General features: G+C 35.4%; 1 protein-coding gene across 2 annotated transcripts in view; it reads left to right on the top strand.

The window, feature by feature from the left end:
- Window positions 1–18,785, top strand: part of CASD1 (CAS1 domain containing 1) — a 49,730-nt gene that overhangs the window by 16,553 nt on the left and 14,392 nt on the right. For both annotated transcript variants that reach the window (XR_004957352.1, XM_036246911.1), the window contains exons 5-10: window positions 391–453; window positions 7,273–7,317; window positions 7,741–7,864; window positions 10,589–10,803; window positions 12,934–13,356; window positions 14,383–14,472. Coding sequence is in view for 1 of the 2 variants with exons in the window: in XM_036246911.1 (XP_036102804.1) it covers window positions 391–453; window positions 7,273–7,317; window positions 7,741–7,864; window positions 10,589–10,803; window positions 12,934–13,356; window positions 14,383–14,472 (960 nt within the window). In the remaining variant the exon portion in view is untranslated. The remainder of the gene's footprint in view (window positions 1–390; window positions 454–7,272; window positions 7,318–7,740; window positions 7,865–10,588; window positions 10,804–12,933; window positions 13,357–14,382; window positions 14,473–18,785) is intronic.

Below are 18,785 nucleotides of genomic sequence, written 5' to 3'. Positions count from 1 at the left end.
AAGTCCCCCAACTCCCCTCCCTTCTGGCAACCAATAAGGTGGTTTTACTTTTAAGTACTCCTTAAGAGATATGTTGCCCTGGCCTGTTAGGCTCAGCAGTTAGAGCGTCGGCCTGCGGTTCAGAGAGACCTGGGTTCAGTTTCCGCTAAGGGCGCGTACCTTGGTTGCAATTTGTCCCCAGTCCTGGTTGGGTCATGCAGGAGGTAGCCACTCGATGTGTCCCTTTCACATCGATGTTTCTCTCTCTCTCTCTCTCCCTCCCACTCTATCTGAACAAGAAATGGAAAAATGTCCTCGACTGAGGATAAAAAAATTTAAAAAAAAGAAAGATATTAATGTTTATTCTGAATGGTGGGTGTAACAGTTTTTCTTTTCTTACATTTCTCTTAGGATTTTCTGTGGCATCCAGAAGTTAATGGTTCTATGAAGCAGTGTATCAAAGTGTGGACTGAGGTCTGTATTTGAAAATATAGGCCTTCCTGGTTTTCTGCAACCAAATTTTAAAAGCTCATGAGTATACCTTGTTTTTCACCCCTTATTAAACTGTCCCACTCTCCTGTACTTTATACAACCTTTTTGATAGAAACTAAGCTGTGCTGGATTGATTCTGACACTTGCCTGAGAAAAGAAAGTATTTTGATCCAGTTTCACCACTGTCACCCATTCTAACCCTAAGGCACTTTCTGTTTTTCCTGTAGTTCAGTTAATTCAAACCCAGGTAATCTTTCTATCACAATACATATTCCTTTGAGCGTTTTTCCAGTTTGTCCTTCAAAGTTAAGCCCAAATACTTCTGAAAATTTCTTTTTAATAGCCTGTTTTCTTCCCTTTTATCACTACATTTGTGACCCAAAAGTCTTAGTATGTTTTGGCTCTTTTTTTTTTTTTAAATTGATTAATTTTGCAGATGTTTCTCCTTTTCCCCCCACTGATTCCCCCCTCCTTCTCCCTCTGGCCCTGTCCCCAGCTTTGTTGTCCGTGTCCATTGTTCATGCATACATGCATATAAGTTCTGTGATTTATCTCTCCCCCACCACCCCTCTTCTGGGGATTGTCAGTCTGTACCCTGTTTCTACATCTCTGGGACTACCCCATCCCTCACACTGTTATGTTCATATATTCCACAAATAAGTGAGATCATATGATACTTGTCTTTCTCTATTTGGCTTGTTTCACTTAGGATAATACTTTCCAAGTCCCTCCATGTAGTCTCAAAGGATAAGAGATCTTTCTTTCTTACAGCTGCATAGTACTCCATTGTGTATATGTACACAACTTTTTTGTCCATTCGTCTACTGATGGACATTTGGGCTGTTTCCAGATGTTAGCTATTGTAAATAGTGCTACTATGAACAAGGGGGTACATGTTTTCTTTCTGATTGGTGTTTCAGGCTTCTTAGGGCATATTCCTAGAAGTGGGATCACCGGGTCAAATGGAAGTTCAATTTTTAATTTTTTGAGGTAACACCATATTGTTTTCCATAGTGGCTGCACCAATGTGCATTCCCACCAGCAGTGCACTAGAGTGCCCTTTCCTCCACACCCTCACCAACACTTGTTTGATGATTTGTTGATGGCTGTCATTCTGACAGGTGTGAGGTGATACCTCATTGTTTTAATTTGCATCTCTGATGATTAGTGATGTTGAGCATTTCTTCATATGTCTCTTAGCCATTTGCATGTCCTCTTTGGAGAGGTGTGTATTTAGCTCCTCTGCCCATTTTTTAATTGGATTATTTGTCTTCCTTTTGTTGAGTTGTGTGAGCATGCTATATATTTTGGAAATTAACCCCTTATCTGATGTGTCGTTGGCAATTATACTCGCCCATAGAGTGGGTTGCCTTTCCATTTTGGTGATTGTTTTCTTCTGCTATGCAGAAGCTTTTGAGTTTTATGTTCTCAAAAAACTACAGGTCATTGAAAAAAAATAGAGGAAGATATAAAAAAGTGGAAGCACATACCTTGTTCATGGATTGGAAGAATTAAAATCATTAAAATGTCCATTCTGCCCAAAGCAATCTATAGATTCAATGCAATCCCCATCAAAATACCAACGACATACTTCACAGAACTAGAACAAATACTTCAAAAGTTCACATGGAGCCAAAAAAGACCCCAAATAGCCACAGCAATCTTGAAAAAGAAGAACAAAGTTGGAGGGATCACATTACTAGATTTCAGGTTATACTACAAAGCCACTGTAATCAAAACAGCCTGGTACTGGCACAAAAACGGGCAGATAGATTAATGGAACAGAATAGAGAACCCAGAAATGGACCCAAGACAATATGCTCAATTAATATTTGACAAAGGTGGCAAGAGTATACAGTGGAGTAAAGACAGCCTCTTTAATAAATGGTGTTGGGAAAACTGGACAGCTACATGCAAAAAAATGTTTTGGCTCTTAATGTTTAGAGATGAATTAGATGTAGAGGCAGGCATGCTGTTAAGGTCAGAAAACCCCTCCATCCCCCACAAGTCTACTTTAGACTCTTCATGGTCGTCTCCATATAGCTCCTCATCAGTCCTTTCATTAAAACTGTTCTCTCTCAGAGGCATTTGTGTTTGGGATGGATAAAACAAAATTTAATTTTGTTGACCTTATTTTCTTAATTACTTATGCTGCAATGCTATTTTTCTTTGCTTCTTTTCACAGTACTGCAACTGCTTCATACACCAAATAAGCTTTTATACAATCTGGTGGGAGGCTAGTCAGTATTTCTAATTTTGTTTCTTTGAGAAAATGTGTTTAAGTTAAAAAAGGGGTGGGGGGATGTTGACAACTGCTAGAATTCAACTTTCTGGTAAATTGGGGTCTCACATAATCGTGTTTTATTTTTATTGATATGTTTTCAAATGTCCAGAAGTGTAGAATAATGTTATGTATATATTTCAAATGATTAAAATATATGTTTTATATTGGTGCTGGACCTGAAAGTATATTCATTAAAGTAGTAGAAGTTCATTAATCTTGTTAATACTTTTTTTTTCTTGTTTTTAGAGAGAGAGGAAGGGAGAGGGAGAAAGAGATAGAAACATAGATGAGAGAGAACATCGATTGGCTGCCTCCTGCATGGCCCGCACTGGGGATCAGCCCACAACCTGGGCATGTGCCCTCACCAGGAATCGAACTGGCAACCTCTTGGTGCATGGGTCAGTGCTCAACCACTAAGCCAAGCTGACTGAGCTAGAAATTCATAATTAAAGAAACATCAAGCCCTGGCCAGTGTGGGTCAGTTGAGTGTTGTCCTGTTCGCCAAAGTGTCATTTGTTTGATTCCCATTCAGGGCACATACCCAGGTTGCAGGTTTGATACCTGATCAGGGCAAATAGGGGAGGCAGCCCATCAATGTTTCTCTTTCACATCAATGTTTCTCTATCTCCCGCTCTTCCTTCCTCTCTGAATGTCAATTTTTAAAAAAAAATAAATGCAATATAATTTATAAATCCTGCAAGTTTACAGAAAACCTTTGTATTTGTTAACCTGGAGATATACTGCATTTCCAGATTTTCAGTTTTCATGACTTGCTAAAACTAGTTTTTGGAGCTTTAGATTCTGTTATAAAACTCCTTGCCCTGGCCGGTTTTGCTCAGCAGTTAGAGCATCAGCCTGCGGTCCCGAGAGACCCGGGTTCGGTTCCCGCTAAGGGCATGTACCTTGGTTGCAGTTTGTCCCCGGCCCTGGTCGGTCGTACGGGTGGCAGCCACTCGATGTGTCCCTTTCACATCGATGTTTCTCTCTCTCTCTCTCTCTCTTCCTCTCTCTCCCTCCCACTCTACCTGAACAAAAAATGTCTTCGGATGAGGATAAAAAAAAACAAAAACTCCTTATGCCCAGCCAGTGTGGCTCAGTGGTTGAGCATCAACCCCTGCACCAAGAGGTCACCAGTTCGATTCCTGGTCAGGGCACTTGCCCGGGTTGTGGGCCCAATCCCCGGTGGGGGCATGCAGGAGGAAGCCAATGGATGTTCTCTCTCATCAATGTCTCTATTTCTCTCCTCTCCCTTCCTCTCTCTCTAAAATCAATAAAGAAAAATTATTGAAAAAAAAAAACTCCTTATGATTAATGGGGGAAAGGAAAGTTTCAACTTATTTAGGTAAATGGCCATGTAATTACCTAAGATTGATTAGTTGATTGGTTTTATTTCTTTAAAGAGTGTGTGTGTGTGTGTGTGTGTGTGTATGTATATGTGTATATATTTAATTTTTTTACTGTTTCCATAGTAAGCAGCTAGATCTTAAGAATACAGAGATCCATATTTTGATTACTTATGTACTGTTGCTAGCTTTGTACTGGGTATTAGGAACATGGCTGGGAATTAGCCCCACTTCAGCCCTCGAGGAATTTGAAATCCAGTATATAGTGACTTTCTGATGAATGGTATGGTCAGATGAAGGGCAACAACAGATGAAGCACAAAGGATCATGAAAGCACCATGGATGAAGGCACTTAGGATAGGATTTGGTTAGAGTCTAGTTGATGACCCAAGAAAGCTTTACAGAGGAGATATTTCCAGAACTGTGGTTTAGAAAGGTAGTCTTATGCCTTATAGAAGCTTATAACCATAAACGCAGTGTCGATTTTAGATGAATCTATAGTTAACAGATATTTATAAATCACCTGCCATGTTTTAGACACTGTTGATGCCTTGGTTAATATAAAATAGTTCCCCTCCTCACAGAGCTTCTATATGCGTGGCAAATATTGGTAATTACAGAAACAATGTGACAAATGATAAATAGGGGAATATAGGGTACAACAGTGTTACAGAGGATAGCTACTAAATGTAATTTTTTTTAAGTTTTCAAAACTACTTTTCAGAAAAAGTGATCCTAAAGATGAGGGTCTGGAGTGAAAAAGGAGGGTTATCCCAAGCAAAGGAAACAGCACATGCAAAGATGCTGAAGATAGAATATAACCTATTCAGAGCATCACCAGCAGTTTTAGTGTGGCTAGAGTTAGAATTCAAAGTGCTCCTTTACTTATGCTTGTTTTAGTTGCTAATGTCAAGTTCTTCATTTTAGAAGAGAGTTTGTAAGAGATGAGTTAAGCAGATAGTAGATTATGAATAATGTCCTAAGTTATATTTGGTAGGGTATCAATTTATCCATTTTGATTACTTCTAAATACTTTAGTGTATATTTTCTAAAAATAAAGTTATTGGATTGAATTTATTTTGAGGGTAATGGAGAACCATTGAAAGTGTTAAACAGGAGAATAATGCTATATAGTGGAGTAGCAGTGGGAAATTAGACTATATTGTGAAGAAATTTAATTTAATTTTAATTCTGTAGGTGAATGGTTAGTCATTAAGAAGTCTGAGCACTTAGATGGATTTGGGGAGTCTTATTATGGAGTGAGGTGGTATTTGAAGTTACTTGAATGGAAGAAATTAAATAGACAGAGTTTAGAAATTAAAGAAGAGAGTTTAGGAGTGAAATTGTCCAAAAGATTCTGAGAAGGGGTGGTGAAAGGGGTAAAAGGAAAAGCAGGAGAGGAATAATTGTCATGTAACACAGGAAAGAGTAGAAGTAGTGGGTAGTCAGCGGTGTCACTTTGGGAACCAGATAGGGTAGAACACAGCCACAGGCCTTGGCAATCCAGAGTTCATTAATGGACTCTGAGGGCAGTATTAATGGATGGTGAAGCCCCAAATCAAAACGTGGTAAGTTGAGCCATAAATGAGAGAGAAAGAAATTGGCATAGTGAAGGCAGAATGAATGCTCTTTTAAATAATCTGTTGCTTAAGGGTATGAGGGGGAAGAATTTGAGAGTGAGACAAGGAGGAAGGAAATTTTCTTGAGAAAGATGATATAGCACTTTGTGGATTGAGGGAAGGCAGAAGAGAGGAGAAGGGGGGTGCCATTGATAATAGGAGAGTTGAAGGAAGTAAAGCATGGATGCAGCCCCAGAAGTAGAAAGGAAAGGGGCACCATTAGAAGGAACTGGGACATTTTTTTTACTCTCTTTTCAGAGGAAAATAGGCTGGGTGAGTATATGGATGAAGTTGTAAGAATAGAGGAAGATAAGAACATACATCTAAATGAAGTCTATTTTCTTTTTTAAATTTGAAAATTAGATTTTATGCACGAAGTGAGGAGACAGATAAGAGGGACCTGTATAAGGAAAATACGATTTGGGATAACCACTGTGAACAATGAGAAAAGGAGCCACCTAGGCATGAGGAAAACGTTTCAGTAAAATAACATTGTAAAGTGAAGCACTAAGTAATTTTCTCTTAAATTAGCTCACTTTAATATAGATTCTTGCCACCTATGAAATAGGCAGGAAGATATTATACATATCTTATGGAACAAAGATACAGACTCAGAAGTTGGTTTAAGGGTGCTAGATGGGAAACAGAAATATCTCTGAAGGGAAATAGGTCAATTTTGTTTTTTTTTCTCAGCTTTCATAGTTTTCTCTGACAGTATATATTACCTTTATTTATTTATTTTTTATACATCCCCCCAGGAACCGAACCCAGGACTCTGGTCCACAGGCCGACGCTCCAACCACTGAGCCAAACTGGCCAGGGCTATATATTACCTTTATAATGAGACAACTAACTCATTTTTTATGTATGGGTTACATGGTTTCCAGTTTTTTAGTTTTAATTATTGTGCACATGGTTGTAATATCAAGTCATCTGTGTTGTGGAAAGTGCATTGAACTCAGGAGTCAAAAGACTTAAGTTCTGGTTTTGTCCTGCCAGGCTTCAGCGATACCCTATAAACCTTGAGTCTGTATCCTTGTTTTATAAGAAACATATAATGTTTCCTGCATAATCTCACAGGTGGCAAGAATCTATATTAAAACAAACCAATTTAAGAGAAAGCACTGCATAACTGGTAGTATAATTAATAGTACAATTTGCATTTGGTGAAAATTTCTACCAAATATCTCCTTGTTTTTCTCCCACATTGTGGTCTATAATAATTATCAGTTTATTTTGTTAAATACGTATTGGATTTGGCTTTCCCAAAAGATTGTTTATTTAGGACACTAACTTTATATTTGATCTCATACTTAAACCATGTATTCTATGAATACTTTTTAATTGGCTGACATAATATACTAAAGCTTTACTCTTAAGCTATTTATTCACCATTGATTATCCATCTTTTTATAATAAGAGTTCAATAAGAAAGACTAAAAAATTAAAATACATTTAGAAGGAAGAAGAACTTAAGGAAAAGAATTCAGTGATGTTTCTGTATTAATTCCCTGAACTAGATATCACACTATTATAAAGATTTTTCTTTCTTTAGGATTCTGCTGCAAAACCCCATGTGATTGTAGCAGGAGCTGCCACAGTAAGTTACTATCTGTGTTCTTAGATAATTATTTTTGTTTTGTGCTTACAGACATGCTAAGACAAAGTTAACTTATGTTAAACAGAATTCTTGATTGTACTTATATTTTAATTTCTATTCTAGTTAATGAGGCTGATGAATTTTAATAAAAAGATATGGATGAACTTAGAAAATTCAGTATAAAATTTCAATATTATTTTATATCTAAAATGACATTCTTCTTGAATGTTATAAATTGAAAACCTAATTTTATATCAGCTTTTTCTAACTGCCTTTATATATTTTATGGAATAATGTGACCATAATTCTAATATTGAATAAAAATGGAAATGATCTTAAAATAATAACCTTTGTTACAATAAATTATATACTTTAATTTTTCAGTGATAAATAATGAATTAATGGTTAATTTTTACTTCTTAGTGGTCTATCAAGATTCACAATGGCAGCAATGAAGCACTTTCTCAATATAAAATGAACATTACCTCCATAGCACCACTTTTAGAAAAATTGGCAAAGACTAGTGACGTTTACTGGGTCTTACAAGGTAAGGGATAAGTAATGAAAAACTGTCATTTTTGTATATATTTTGAGTCATGGGTTTTTATTATCTTCTATTTCAAGAAGCAAAATTATTTCTTTATGAGAATAAATTTTGAAATAATGTTTACAAAATTAGAATAAATTTGAGTTATTTACTTTCCTCTTGAACTTAAGGAACAGATAGACAAATAAATATAATAAGTAAAAACTAAATAATAAATAAATAAAAATACTCTCCAAGGAGTCTCAACAGGCAGAATGGCTGCAGAATATAACAATACATTCTAAAGGCAAATGAGATGTTTACCTCTGATTTTTTACTTCTTACAAAGTATATTTATTGTTATTGGGAAATATAGGGAAAAAATAACTAAGTCTTTCATAATGTTAGAGTCATTGGAAATAAATACTTTTTGGAATTGACAGAATGTATTTAAATTCATACCATCTAGTTTATAGTTGGTAATGAAATTTTTTAAGAGAAAGTTGACATTAGATTAACTCATTTCAAGAGTTTATTGAATGTCCATTATTTAATGCCTAGCACAATATGAAATGCCTTGAGTTTTTTAGCAATTCAAGTTGTTTGTCAGAAACTCTTATGATTATTTCCAAGTTGAATGTCAAGCTGAGAAGAATAAAAGGGCTGGTGATAATCTGTTCCACAATCTCTATTTGCAGACTCATTGTTAACCTTTCTCTCACTACAATGAGAAAAAGCTAAATTTAAATTATTTATGAGACCTTGATCCTCAGTGACAATAACCACTTAATTTTGTGAACAAAGTTTGCAAATTAAGCAGTGACAGAAGGAAAAAACCCTGGCTGCCATTCTTCATTAGGCAATTTTCTACATTCCAGTTTTAAATTCCCATTGCCCAGTGTAACCCAGCATCCAAAAACTTTAAACTCTTAGACATGCCAGAAAATAAAAATGAGGAAGATAGTGATTGATTAATTCAAAAATTGAATATAAGAGAAAACTATTGCAAATCTTGGCCAGCTTTACTTTAAAATGAATTACTAGGTGCCTGGGCTCCTCTGAACTTTTACAATAAAATATGAAATGCAGTCAGCTAACTTTGCATAATCACAAGTTCTACCAGTAATAATTTTTATTGAATTTATTGGGGTGACACTGGCTAACAAAATTATATAGGTTTTAGGTGCACAGTTCTACAACACACCATCTGTACACTATATTGTGTGTTCACCACCCCCAGTCAAGTTTCCTCCATCACCATTTATTTATCTACCTCCCCCCAGCAATCACCACACTGTTGTCTGTGTCTAATCTTTTTTTGCTCAATTCCCTCCATCCCCAACACCTGCCCCCCTCCTCCCCCCGCCCCCACAGCTGGCAGCTGTCCATCTCTATTTTGCTTGTTAGTTAATTTTGTTAATTAGATTCCACATAGGAGTGAAATCATATGGTACTTGTCTTTCTCTAGCTTATTTCATTTAGCATAATGCTCTCCAGGTCCATCTATACTGTCACAAAGGGTAATATGTCTTTCGTTTTTGCAGCCGAGTACTATTCCATTGTGTAAATGTACCACAGCCCTTTTTTTTTTTTAAATCCTCACCAGAGGACATTTTTCTGTCTCTTCAGATAGAGTTGGAGTGAGATTGGGAGGGAGAGAGAGAGAAAGAAAAACATTGATGTGAGACAGAGACATCAATTGGTTGCCTCCTGCATGACCCCAACCAGGCCCTGGGACTAAACCATAACCAAGGTACATGCCCTTGACTCTTTGGTCTGTGGGCCAATCAATGCTGTAACCACTGAGCCAAACCAGCCAGGGCTGTACCACAGTTTTTTTTTATCTACTCATCTACTGATGGACACTTAGGCTGCTTCCAGATCTTGGCTATTGTAAACAACATGCACTGAACATAGGGGTACATCTATTCTTTCAAATTAATGTTTTGAGTTTCTTTGGATATATTCCCAAAGTGGAATCGCTGAGGCATAAGGCAGTTCCATTTTTAATTTTTTGAGGTAACTCCATACTGCTTTCCAAGGTGGCTGCACCAATCTGCATTCCCATCAACAGTGTACTAGGGTTTCCCTTTTCTCTACATCCTTGACAAGACTTGTTGTTTATTGATTTATTGATGATAACCAATCTGACAAGTGTGAGGTGATATATCATTGTGGTTTTAATTTGCCTTTCTCTGATGATTAGTGATATTGAGCATCTTTTTGTATGTCTGTTGGCCATCTGTATGTCCTCTTTGGAGAAGTGTCTGTTCATGGTCTCTGCCCATTTTTAATTGGATTGCTTTTTGGTGTTGAGTTTTTTAAGTTCTTATACATTTTGGATATTAACCCCTTATCAGATGTATCCTTGGCAAATATGTTCTCCCATTCAGTGGGTTGTCTTTTCATTTTGTTGATGGTCTTCTTTGCTATGCAAAAACTTTTTAATTTGATGTAGTCCTATTTGTTTACTTTTTTTTGTTTGTTTTCCTTGCCCAAGGCGATATATTAGGAAAAATACTGCTAGGAGAAATGTCCAAGATTTTACTACCTATGTTTTCTTCTAGGATTTTTAGTTTTGAGTTTTATAGTTTTATTGTTTTAAGACTAACATTTAAGTCTTGAATCCATTTTGAATTTATTCCTGTGTATGGTGTAAGAAGATAGTCTGATTTCATTGATTTTCATTTATCTGTCCAATATTCCAACATCATTTGTGTTTTTAATAATGTGTTTCATGTGTAGATCCTGTTTATGAAGATCTGTTAAGTGAAAATAGGAAAATGATTACTAATGAGAAGATAGATGCCTACAATGAAGCTGCAGTCAGTATTTTGAACAGTAGCACCAGAAATTCTAAATCAAATGTTAAGATGTTCAGTGTTTCCAAATTAATTGCTCAAGAAACCATCATGGAATCTTTGGATGGCTTACATCTTCCAGAATCAAGCAGAGAAACTGTAAGAGATCTTGTATATGTCAGTAGATAGAGACTATACTATCTAATTGTATAGTAACTGTATGTCACTATAAGTGGTAATAAATAATTTATTTTATTGTACTCTTAATTATTTGTAGTTATTCTATCTTAAGATATATCTAGAAATAACTTTGCTTTCATCACCTAGATGTATATATGTGAGTTTTTGTACACTCTAAGAGAGAAAAAAGTCACAGAAAGGAGGAAGTGAAGCTTCACTTGTTTTTATTTTTATTTTTATTATTTTTTTATCCTTACTCAGGGATATCTTTCCATTGATTTTTAGATAGAGTGGAAGGGAGGGAGGGAGAGAGAGAGAAATATCGATTGGTTGCCTCCCACACGACCCTGACCGAGATCGAACCTGCAATCCCAGGTACGTGCCCTTGACCAGAATCAAACCCACGACCTTTCAGTATGTGGGCCAACGCTCTAACTGCTGAGCCAAACCAGCCAGGGCTGAAGCTTCACTTGTGCCACTCACTCTTACCATACTTTGTCTAATCAAGAAACTTATAAGTTCTCAGGACACTCATGTTTGAAAACTATGGCTTTATGTCCTTGCCTTAAACTGATAAGATTAAGCTTCTATGAAAAGTACATTTTTTAATATATAGAGTAATTTTTATTATTTTCTTATAGTTTTTATACCCTACACACTATTCAAGGTACATAGTAAACACTGAAAAAAATCCAGATTGACAGATGGAAAAGGATATTAGATTAAATATGAAGAACTACATAATTATGAATTTTTACACATGGTACAACAGATATTATTTAGTTATTGCTTTCTTACAAAGCAGTGATTCTTAAGCTTTTTGAGGCTCACAAAACCTATTTGAGTGTTTAGTAAAAAGCAATAGTTCCTGTCCTGCAGAAAAATTCATGTTTTTGTGTGTGTGTGTGTATATACCTATATACACACACACACACACACAAACGGTTCTCTGTATACTTTAAGGGGCTTTTGGACTCCCAAAACTGGCTAAGAACTTTGGAATGGGATTTGTAGGCTAGTCACCTGCAGGAGTGCTAGGCACACAACCCAGGGCTGAAAGGGTGAGATTTCCTGTACAGCTGAGTACTTTAAATGTTTAGGCTTAAATAATATAATCATCTTAGAGTTTGCAAGATGTCTAAAGTTCTGAATCTTTTTTTTTTTAATTTATTTTTTTATCCTCACCCGAGAACATTTTTGCATCTATCTTCAGATAGAGCAGGAGGGAGAAGAGGTGAGAAGAGAGAGAGAGAAACACCAACGTATGAGAGAAACACCACATCAAGTGGTCGCCACTCACATGACTCCAACCGGGGCCAGAGACAAACTGCAACCGAGGCACGTGCCCTTAGTGGGAACCGAACCCAGGAGTCTCCAGTCCGCAGGCTGATGCTCTAACCACCGAGCCAAACCGACCAGGGCTGACTGAATCTTTAACTAGATAGAATCTGTACAGCTTGTCTAGAATATTTTTATCATAACGAATCCATGGTCAAGTTTCCACATTTTATTTAACATTAGAAATCTTAAAACTGTAGACTCCTACATAGTCCATAAACTATAAACTAAATGAAAGGCATATTACAAGTATTGTTAGCTAAGAATTAATTATTTTTGTGGCAGTTATTTTATGTTCTTTTTTTTTTATATCTAAAACTGGGACTCTATCTTAAGTATCCTGGTATCTTCTTTATTGAAAGTCTTCTAATTATAATTCTTTGGTCTTTGACATCTGTCACTATTTTTTTAAACCTAAGGCCATGTCCCATTAGCAGCGATGAAATTAGTATTTTTTTCTAAAAAAAAAAAGAATAAAAAAATGTCGCAGTGTATTATATGTAGTAAGGATAGGTATTGTTTCCTGTATGGTCACATTATAAAATGAATTTTTCATTATAGATCATAGCCCAAGAAATTTGAAAAGCACTGTACTAGCTATTACAGATTGAAGGAATACCATTATTTGCATGAGTGGATAGAAAATGCTAGCAAAAAGTACAAAAGCATTTTGGTTTCAGTGCTGAAAAGTCAGTAGTATTCACAGGAGAAAATCTAATGTGAAATACATTACTGACAAGATAATGACCAAATAACTTGATTTGTTCACAGAGTGCAATGATTCTTATGAACGTGTATTGCAATAAGATATTGAAGCCTGTAGATGGTTCCTGTTGTCAACCTCGGCCTCCTCTGACTCTCATACAGAAGCTAGCTGCTTGTTTCTTCACCTTATCTATTATTGGATATTTAATTTTTTATATAATTCATCGCAATGCTCATCGGAAGAATAAGCCATGTGCCGATTTGGAAAGTGGAGAGGAAAAGAAAAATATTATCAATACCTCTGTGTCTCCATTAGAAATACTTTTACAATCTTTGTGCAAACTTGGCCTGATTATGGCTTATTTCTATATGTGTGACCGTGCAAATCTATTTATGAAGGAAAACAAATTTTATACACACTCAACTTTCTTTATTCCAATTATCTATATCTTGGTTTTGGGAGTGTTTTACAATGAAAATACTAAAGAGGTAAGAGTCGTTTTCTTTTTAATTCATATTATTCTTATCTCGTTACAAACTCTAGATTGAAAATATATATATATATATGTAATTTGTCATGCCAGAATATACAAGCATGTGTATAGAAGTGGACAAATGAATGTTGTGTGTACTTCATGGACTCTGTTGCTGCTTTGAAACAGTTTGGAGGAAGTTCAAGGAGTTTCGTGAAGATTGTTGAAAAGTTGGAAAATAATGACCTGTGAAAAGATGTCATGACTTAGTTTTAGTTTGCCTGCATAAAGATGGAGAAAGTGTAGGAGCTTTCATTTTATAATAGTCTGCAAACATGATATGCTACTATCTTTTATAAAGTAAAAATACATAATTATATTAATAAATCCCTGGGTGCACAAATATTTTATATTTATACAGTTAGACACATGTACACACAATTTAGAATGTACATAATAATGTGGGTACTATTTATAAAATCTGACTTTCCTATTTTAGTGTTGTAATTGCTCAGAATATTAGTATAATTCTATTATAGGGCATGGTTTATTTGAATTAATTCTATTGTAAGAAATAACTATCATATGAGAATGATTAATCAGTTCTTCATCTCTGGTGAGAATATTCTAGGGAAAATAAGCTATAATAATAGAGCCCCCCCCCCCCCCGAAAGTGTAAGAGAACTGTAAGATATTTTCTGAGATCCTAAGATTTTTCTTAAAATTATAAAATGCCTTTTTTTTTTAGATTTATAAACACATCTGTCATAGTTTAAATGTAATCTTAATATAAAACCATAAGTATCAACTTAAATACTATTCAAAATCTGTTAGTTTATATTAGTTTTCAAATTCATATTTTATGTAGTTGTACTATATCTTTTATCAAGAAATAAAATGACCATCTTTAACTGTTTTTCCACCAAGGTTCTTTTAATAAAAACATTAGCTTTATATGAATAATTTTAACATACTTAGTACAAACTGTACAAATTATAGCTTCATTGGTGAATTTTAAAACAGATTTTGGTTCTTTACACAGACTAAAGTATTAAATAGAGAACAAACAGATGAATGGAAAGGCTGGATGCAACTTGTGATTTTGATTTATCATATCTCTGGAGCAAGTACAGTAAGTATTTTGAAGTTCATAAAATATAGGAAATAATGTCACTTTAATGTTTCTTTAAGGGTACCAACTTTTTTGTTTTATGTTATCTAACATTTAGAGACCCTTCTTATTTCCAACCCAGTCTTTCTGCCTTCTCATTCTTCTCCTACCACCCGACTCTTTGACAATGTGCAGTTTTAAAAACAAAATAAATTTTTCTAAAAAGAAAGGGCAATACTTTATTTGTATTTACTTGGCCTTAATTTAATGTAGTAGAAACAGCTAATATATGGGTATCATTCCATGTCATCCTGTTGAACAACTAGTCTAAACTTAATCAAGAGTCTTTGTAGATAACACTTAATTGCAAAAGATTTAGAATAGTCAATTTACTATCAAAGAAAATCAAATTATATTATTATATTTTATATTCTATCCTTTATCATATTTTAGGAAGTTTGACCAACTGTTTTTATACTTTTAAAGTTTAAAAAACTTAAAACTATCTTGCCCTAGTGCCCAGAAAACTCAGGTACTGATGAACTGCCATTGTAGACCATGTAGGATGTGGCATAATTCCTAAGTATTACCTTCTCTGTGAGATGAAAACCCTTCCTTTCCTCAGCCAGTGCCTTCTGTACCTGGACAAAATCATTCTTTCCTTCTCCCAAGGATTCTCATGGTCTGGGGGCAACCTGGGTTTGGCATAGGAAAAAAATGGATCAGTTATAACATTTTCGCTACATTACAGTAAAAACAAACTTTTGAGGGTTAACCTAGGTATCTGATAACCACTTTTCACATACGTTTTTATAGTGAACATACAAACTGATTTCTATAAAATATGTTTTAAAAATTTAAGAAACACCCATAATTTGGGAACTACTGAACTGTTTGTTGTTGTTGTTGTTGTTGTTGTTGTTGTATTGTTTATGTAAAGCACACATCTTTAAACAGTATTTGAATCAATGATAAATTAAGATGGCAGTGGACTGTTGCCCAGAAAGGAGTATTTTATATTGGCATAGCAACACTTAACAAGGTAACTAATACTGGGGTTTTTTCAGGTATCTCTAACAATTTAGAAATAACGTTATTCTTCATTAAGTCTATTATTTTTAAAAATTGGTGATTTTGTGGATGGTTTGTTTGAAGGGCAAAAGGCAGAGGAATGGAGTATTATTTTTTCTGAAATTATATGACTGTGCTATGTGTATTTGTGGAAGTAGTGAAATTCCTGTGACTCTGCAGCTGCAGGGGACCTATTGACTTCATGCAGCCATGGAGAGCCAGGACACTAAAGAGAGCCGAGGCAAGGGGAGATGAAGATAGTAGGAGTTAGTGTATAAGCCCAGTTCGTAGTTTATAAGATAAATTTGGCAAATTCTTTCAAAAATTAAGTAGAGATGCATATTGAATCCTAGAAATATCTCTGACATACGAATAAAGACGAAATTAATTTGAAAGGGAGGGAAAGGGTTTTAAAATGTCACTTAGAGACATAATTAATTGTTGACATATTAAAGGGTGACAATAATGTAAAAAAAAAAAAATCAGATAGAAAGAATTAATGGCAGATTATTTCCTCAATTCAGTGATTCCAGAAAGGACTTGGATCATAAATGGATGCAGGCAATTTGGCATTCTGTTATAATCATTTGCCAAGCTAGCATTCTAATACCTCGTAGACCACATCCCAATACATCCTAAATGACAATTTAAAAAAAATCCCTGTTCTGGAAGGACATACTTTTCATTAACAGATCACTTGTTATGATTAATTAACATATCCCTGTGCTTTATACTGTAAGCGTTTGTGGTTAGAAATTACCTGCACCAGTAAAGCACTGTTAGCGTGGGTTATAACATATTTTGGGACCTGATTCTTGAATATTTGAGGGATTCCCTTAATTAAAAACTCCTTTTAACTGCCAAGATTATTTTAATTACCTAATCTTAATATTGTTGTTTTTCATTTTGAGTAAAATATATTGAACTTTAGTTGTGCCGTGTCTTATACTAAAATAGATACTATATAAAAAATTAATGGAAAATTCTTAAAATAATACAGATGGTCTGACAGATTGCAATTCTTGGTATAAACATTCTTTTAAGACATAATTTAAATCTAAAATGGATAAAATACTATGAATTTAATATGGAAAGTACAGCAAGGTAGTTATATACAGTGGATGATTTTGTGTTCCCTTGTGGAGTTTTTCTTTTCAGAGTTTGTAAATAACTTATATGAAGGGACCTTAACCAAAGGTCTTAAGGGAAAATTTGTGGGACTAGAAAAAGAACAGAACCAGAAGTTAGCCTGGCTATTAATTTTAATGAAGTTGGAATTTCAAATATATTTTTATACCTAAAATTTTATTGTAAGTAATACTTGACTCATGAAAGACAAAAAGAAATACAGTTTAAATTAAAAGCGACTAACCCTGGCTGGTTTGGCTCAGCGGTTAGAGCGTCGGCCTGCCGTCCAGAGAGACCCGGGTTCAGTTCCCACTAAGGCACGTACCTCGGTTGCAGTTTGTCCCCGGCCCTTGTTGGGTCGTGCGGGTGGCTGCCACTCGATGTGTCCCTTTCATGTTGATGTTTCTCTCTCTCTCTCTCTCTCTTCCTCTCCCTCCCTCCCACTCTTTCTGAAAAAAAAAAATGAAAAAAAAGGTCCTCGGGTGAGGATAAAAAAATAAATAAAAGAGACTCAAAAAGAATGATAACTAAATGGTATGTGTGATCATTAATTCAAGGTTTCTAAATTTAAAAAAAAAAATTTTTTTAACAATAAAGAATGTTCCTGGGACAATCAGGAAAATTTGAGTGTGCATTGTACAGCAGGCACAGTTATATTCATATTAAACTTCTTGGTTATGATCATAAAAATATGATCAGGTATTCTGCTTATGAGGTACTTGCTAAAATATTTAGGGATGATGTCATGTGGTCTATAATATATTTTAAATGGTTCAGCATAATTTGTATATAGATATCCATTGTACTATCCTTGCAACTTTTCTGTTGGTTTAAAATATCTTAAAAAATTGAGAGAATTGCCCTGGCCAGTTGGCTCAGCGGTTAGAGCGTCGGCCTGCTGTTCGGAGAGACCCTGGTTCGGTTCCCGCTAAGGGCACGTACTTCGGTTGCAGTTTGTCCCCGGCCCTGGTTGGTCGTGCAGGTGGCAGCCACTCGATGTGTCCCTTCACGTCGATGTTTCTCTCTCTCTCTCCCTTCCTCTCTCTCCCTCCCGCTCTATCTGTACAAAAAATGGAAAAATGTCCTCAGGTGAGGATAAAAACAAACAAACAAAAATTGAGAGAATTATTACATGTAATTTGTAATAATCCAGCACTGTCAGGAACTTTTGGCAAATTATAGTGATAGTGTTTAATTCCATTTAAATGAATGTTTTACTGTTGAAATATAAGAACATAGTCTCAAATTTATAGATCTAGCCCCAATCTTGAAGGGACTTGAAAGCATGTTTTAGGGAGAGTGGTTAATTAGTAACAGTTAGCGTAGGTTTGACATCTGTTTTTGAAATACTTGTAGAACTGACTGGCCAGTGTGGCTCATGGACTGAGTGAGCCTTGTTCCATGGACTGAGAGGTCCCGGTTCAGTCCCATCAGGACACGTGCCTGGGTTGCAAGCTCGATCTCCACTAGGGGCCTTACAGGAGGCAGCCGATCGTTTTCCTTCTTACATTGACGTTTCTCTCTCTCTCCCTTCCTCGCATTCTGAAAACAATACAAACATTTTTAAAAAATAATAAATAAATACTTGCAGAACTATTAGATATGAGAGTGATTAAGCCTGTGCATATGGTTCCAGAGCTAGACTCTTCCTTAAGGTAACTACTAGCCACAGGTGACTGTTGAGCACTTGAAATGTAGCCAGTCACAATTAAAATGTGCTATACTACATAAAGTGACACAAACCAGATTAAATATTAATTATGATAAATGCATATTAACTTCAAAATTTAGTATAAAAATAATGTAAAATATCTAATTGCATGTTGGAATGATAATATTTTAGATATATTGAATAAAATATATTGATGGAAATTAGTTTCATTTTTTTCTTCTATTTATTTATTTATTTATTTATTTATTTTTAATCCTCATCCGAGGATATTTTTACATTTATCTTCAGACAGAGTGGGAGGGGGGGGGGGGGGGGGAGAGAGAGAGAGAGAGAGAGAGAGAAAGAAAGAAAGAAGAAAGAAACATCGATTGGTTGCTTCCCACACGACCCCAACAGAGCCCGGGGACTAACCGCAACCGAGGCATGTGCCCTTGGCTGGAATCAAACTCGGTACTCTTTGGTC

This window comes from Molossus molossus, unplaced genomic scaffold, assembly GCF_014108415.1.
Source record: "Molossus molossus isolate mMolMol1 unplaced genomic scaffold, mMolMol1.p scaffold_m16_p_7, whole genome shotgun sequence".
Lineage (NCBI taxonomy): Eukaryota > Metazoa > Chordata > Mammalia > Chiroptera > Molossidae > Molossus > Molossus molossus.
Note: the sequence above shows the minus strand (reverse complement) of the source record. Positions and strands in the feature narration are given on the sequence as shown.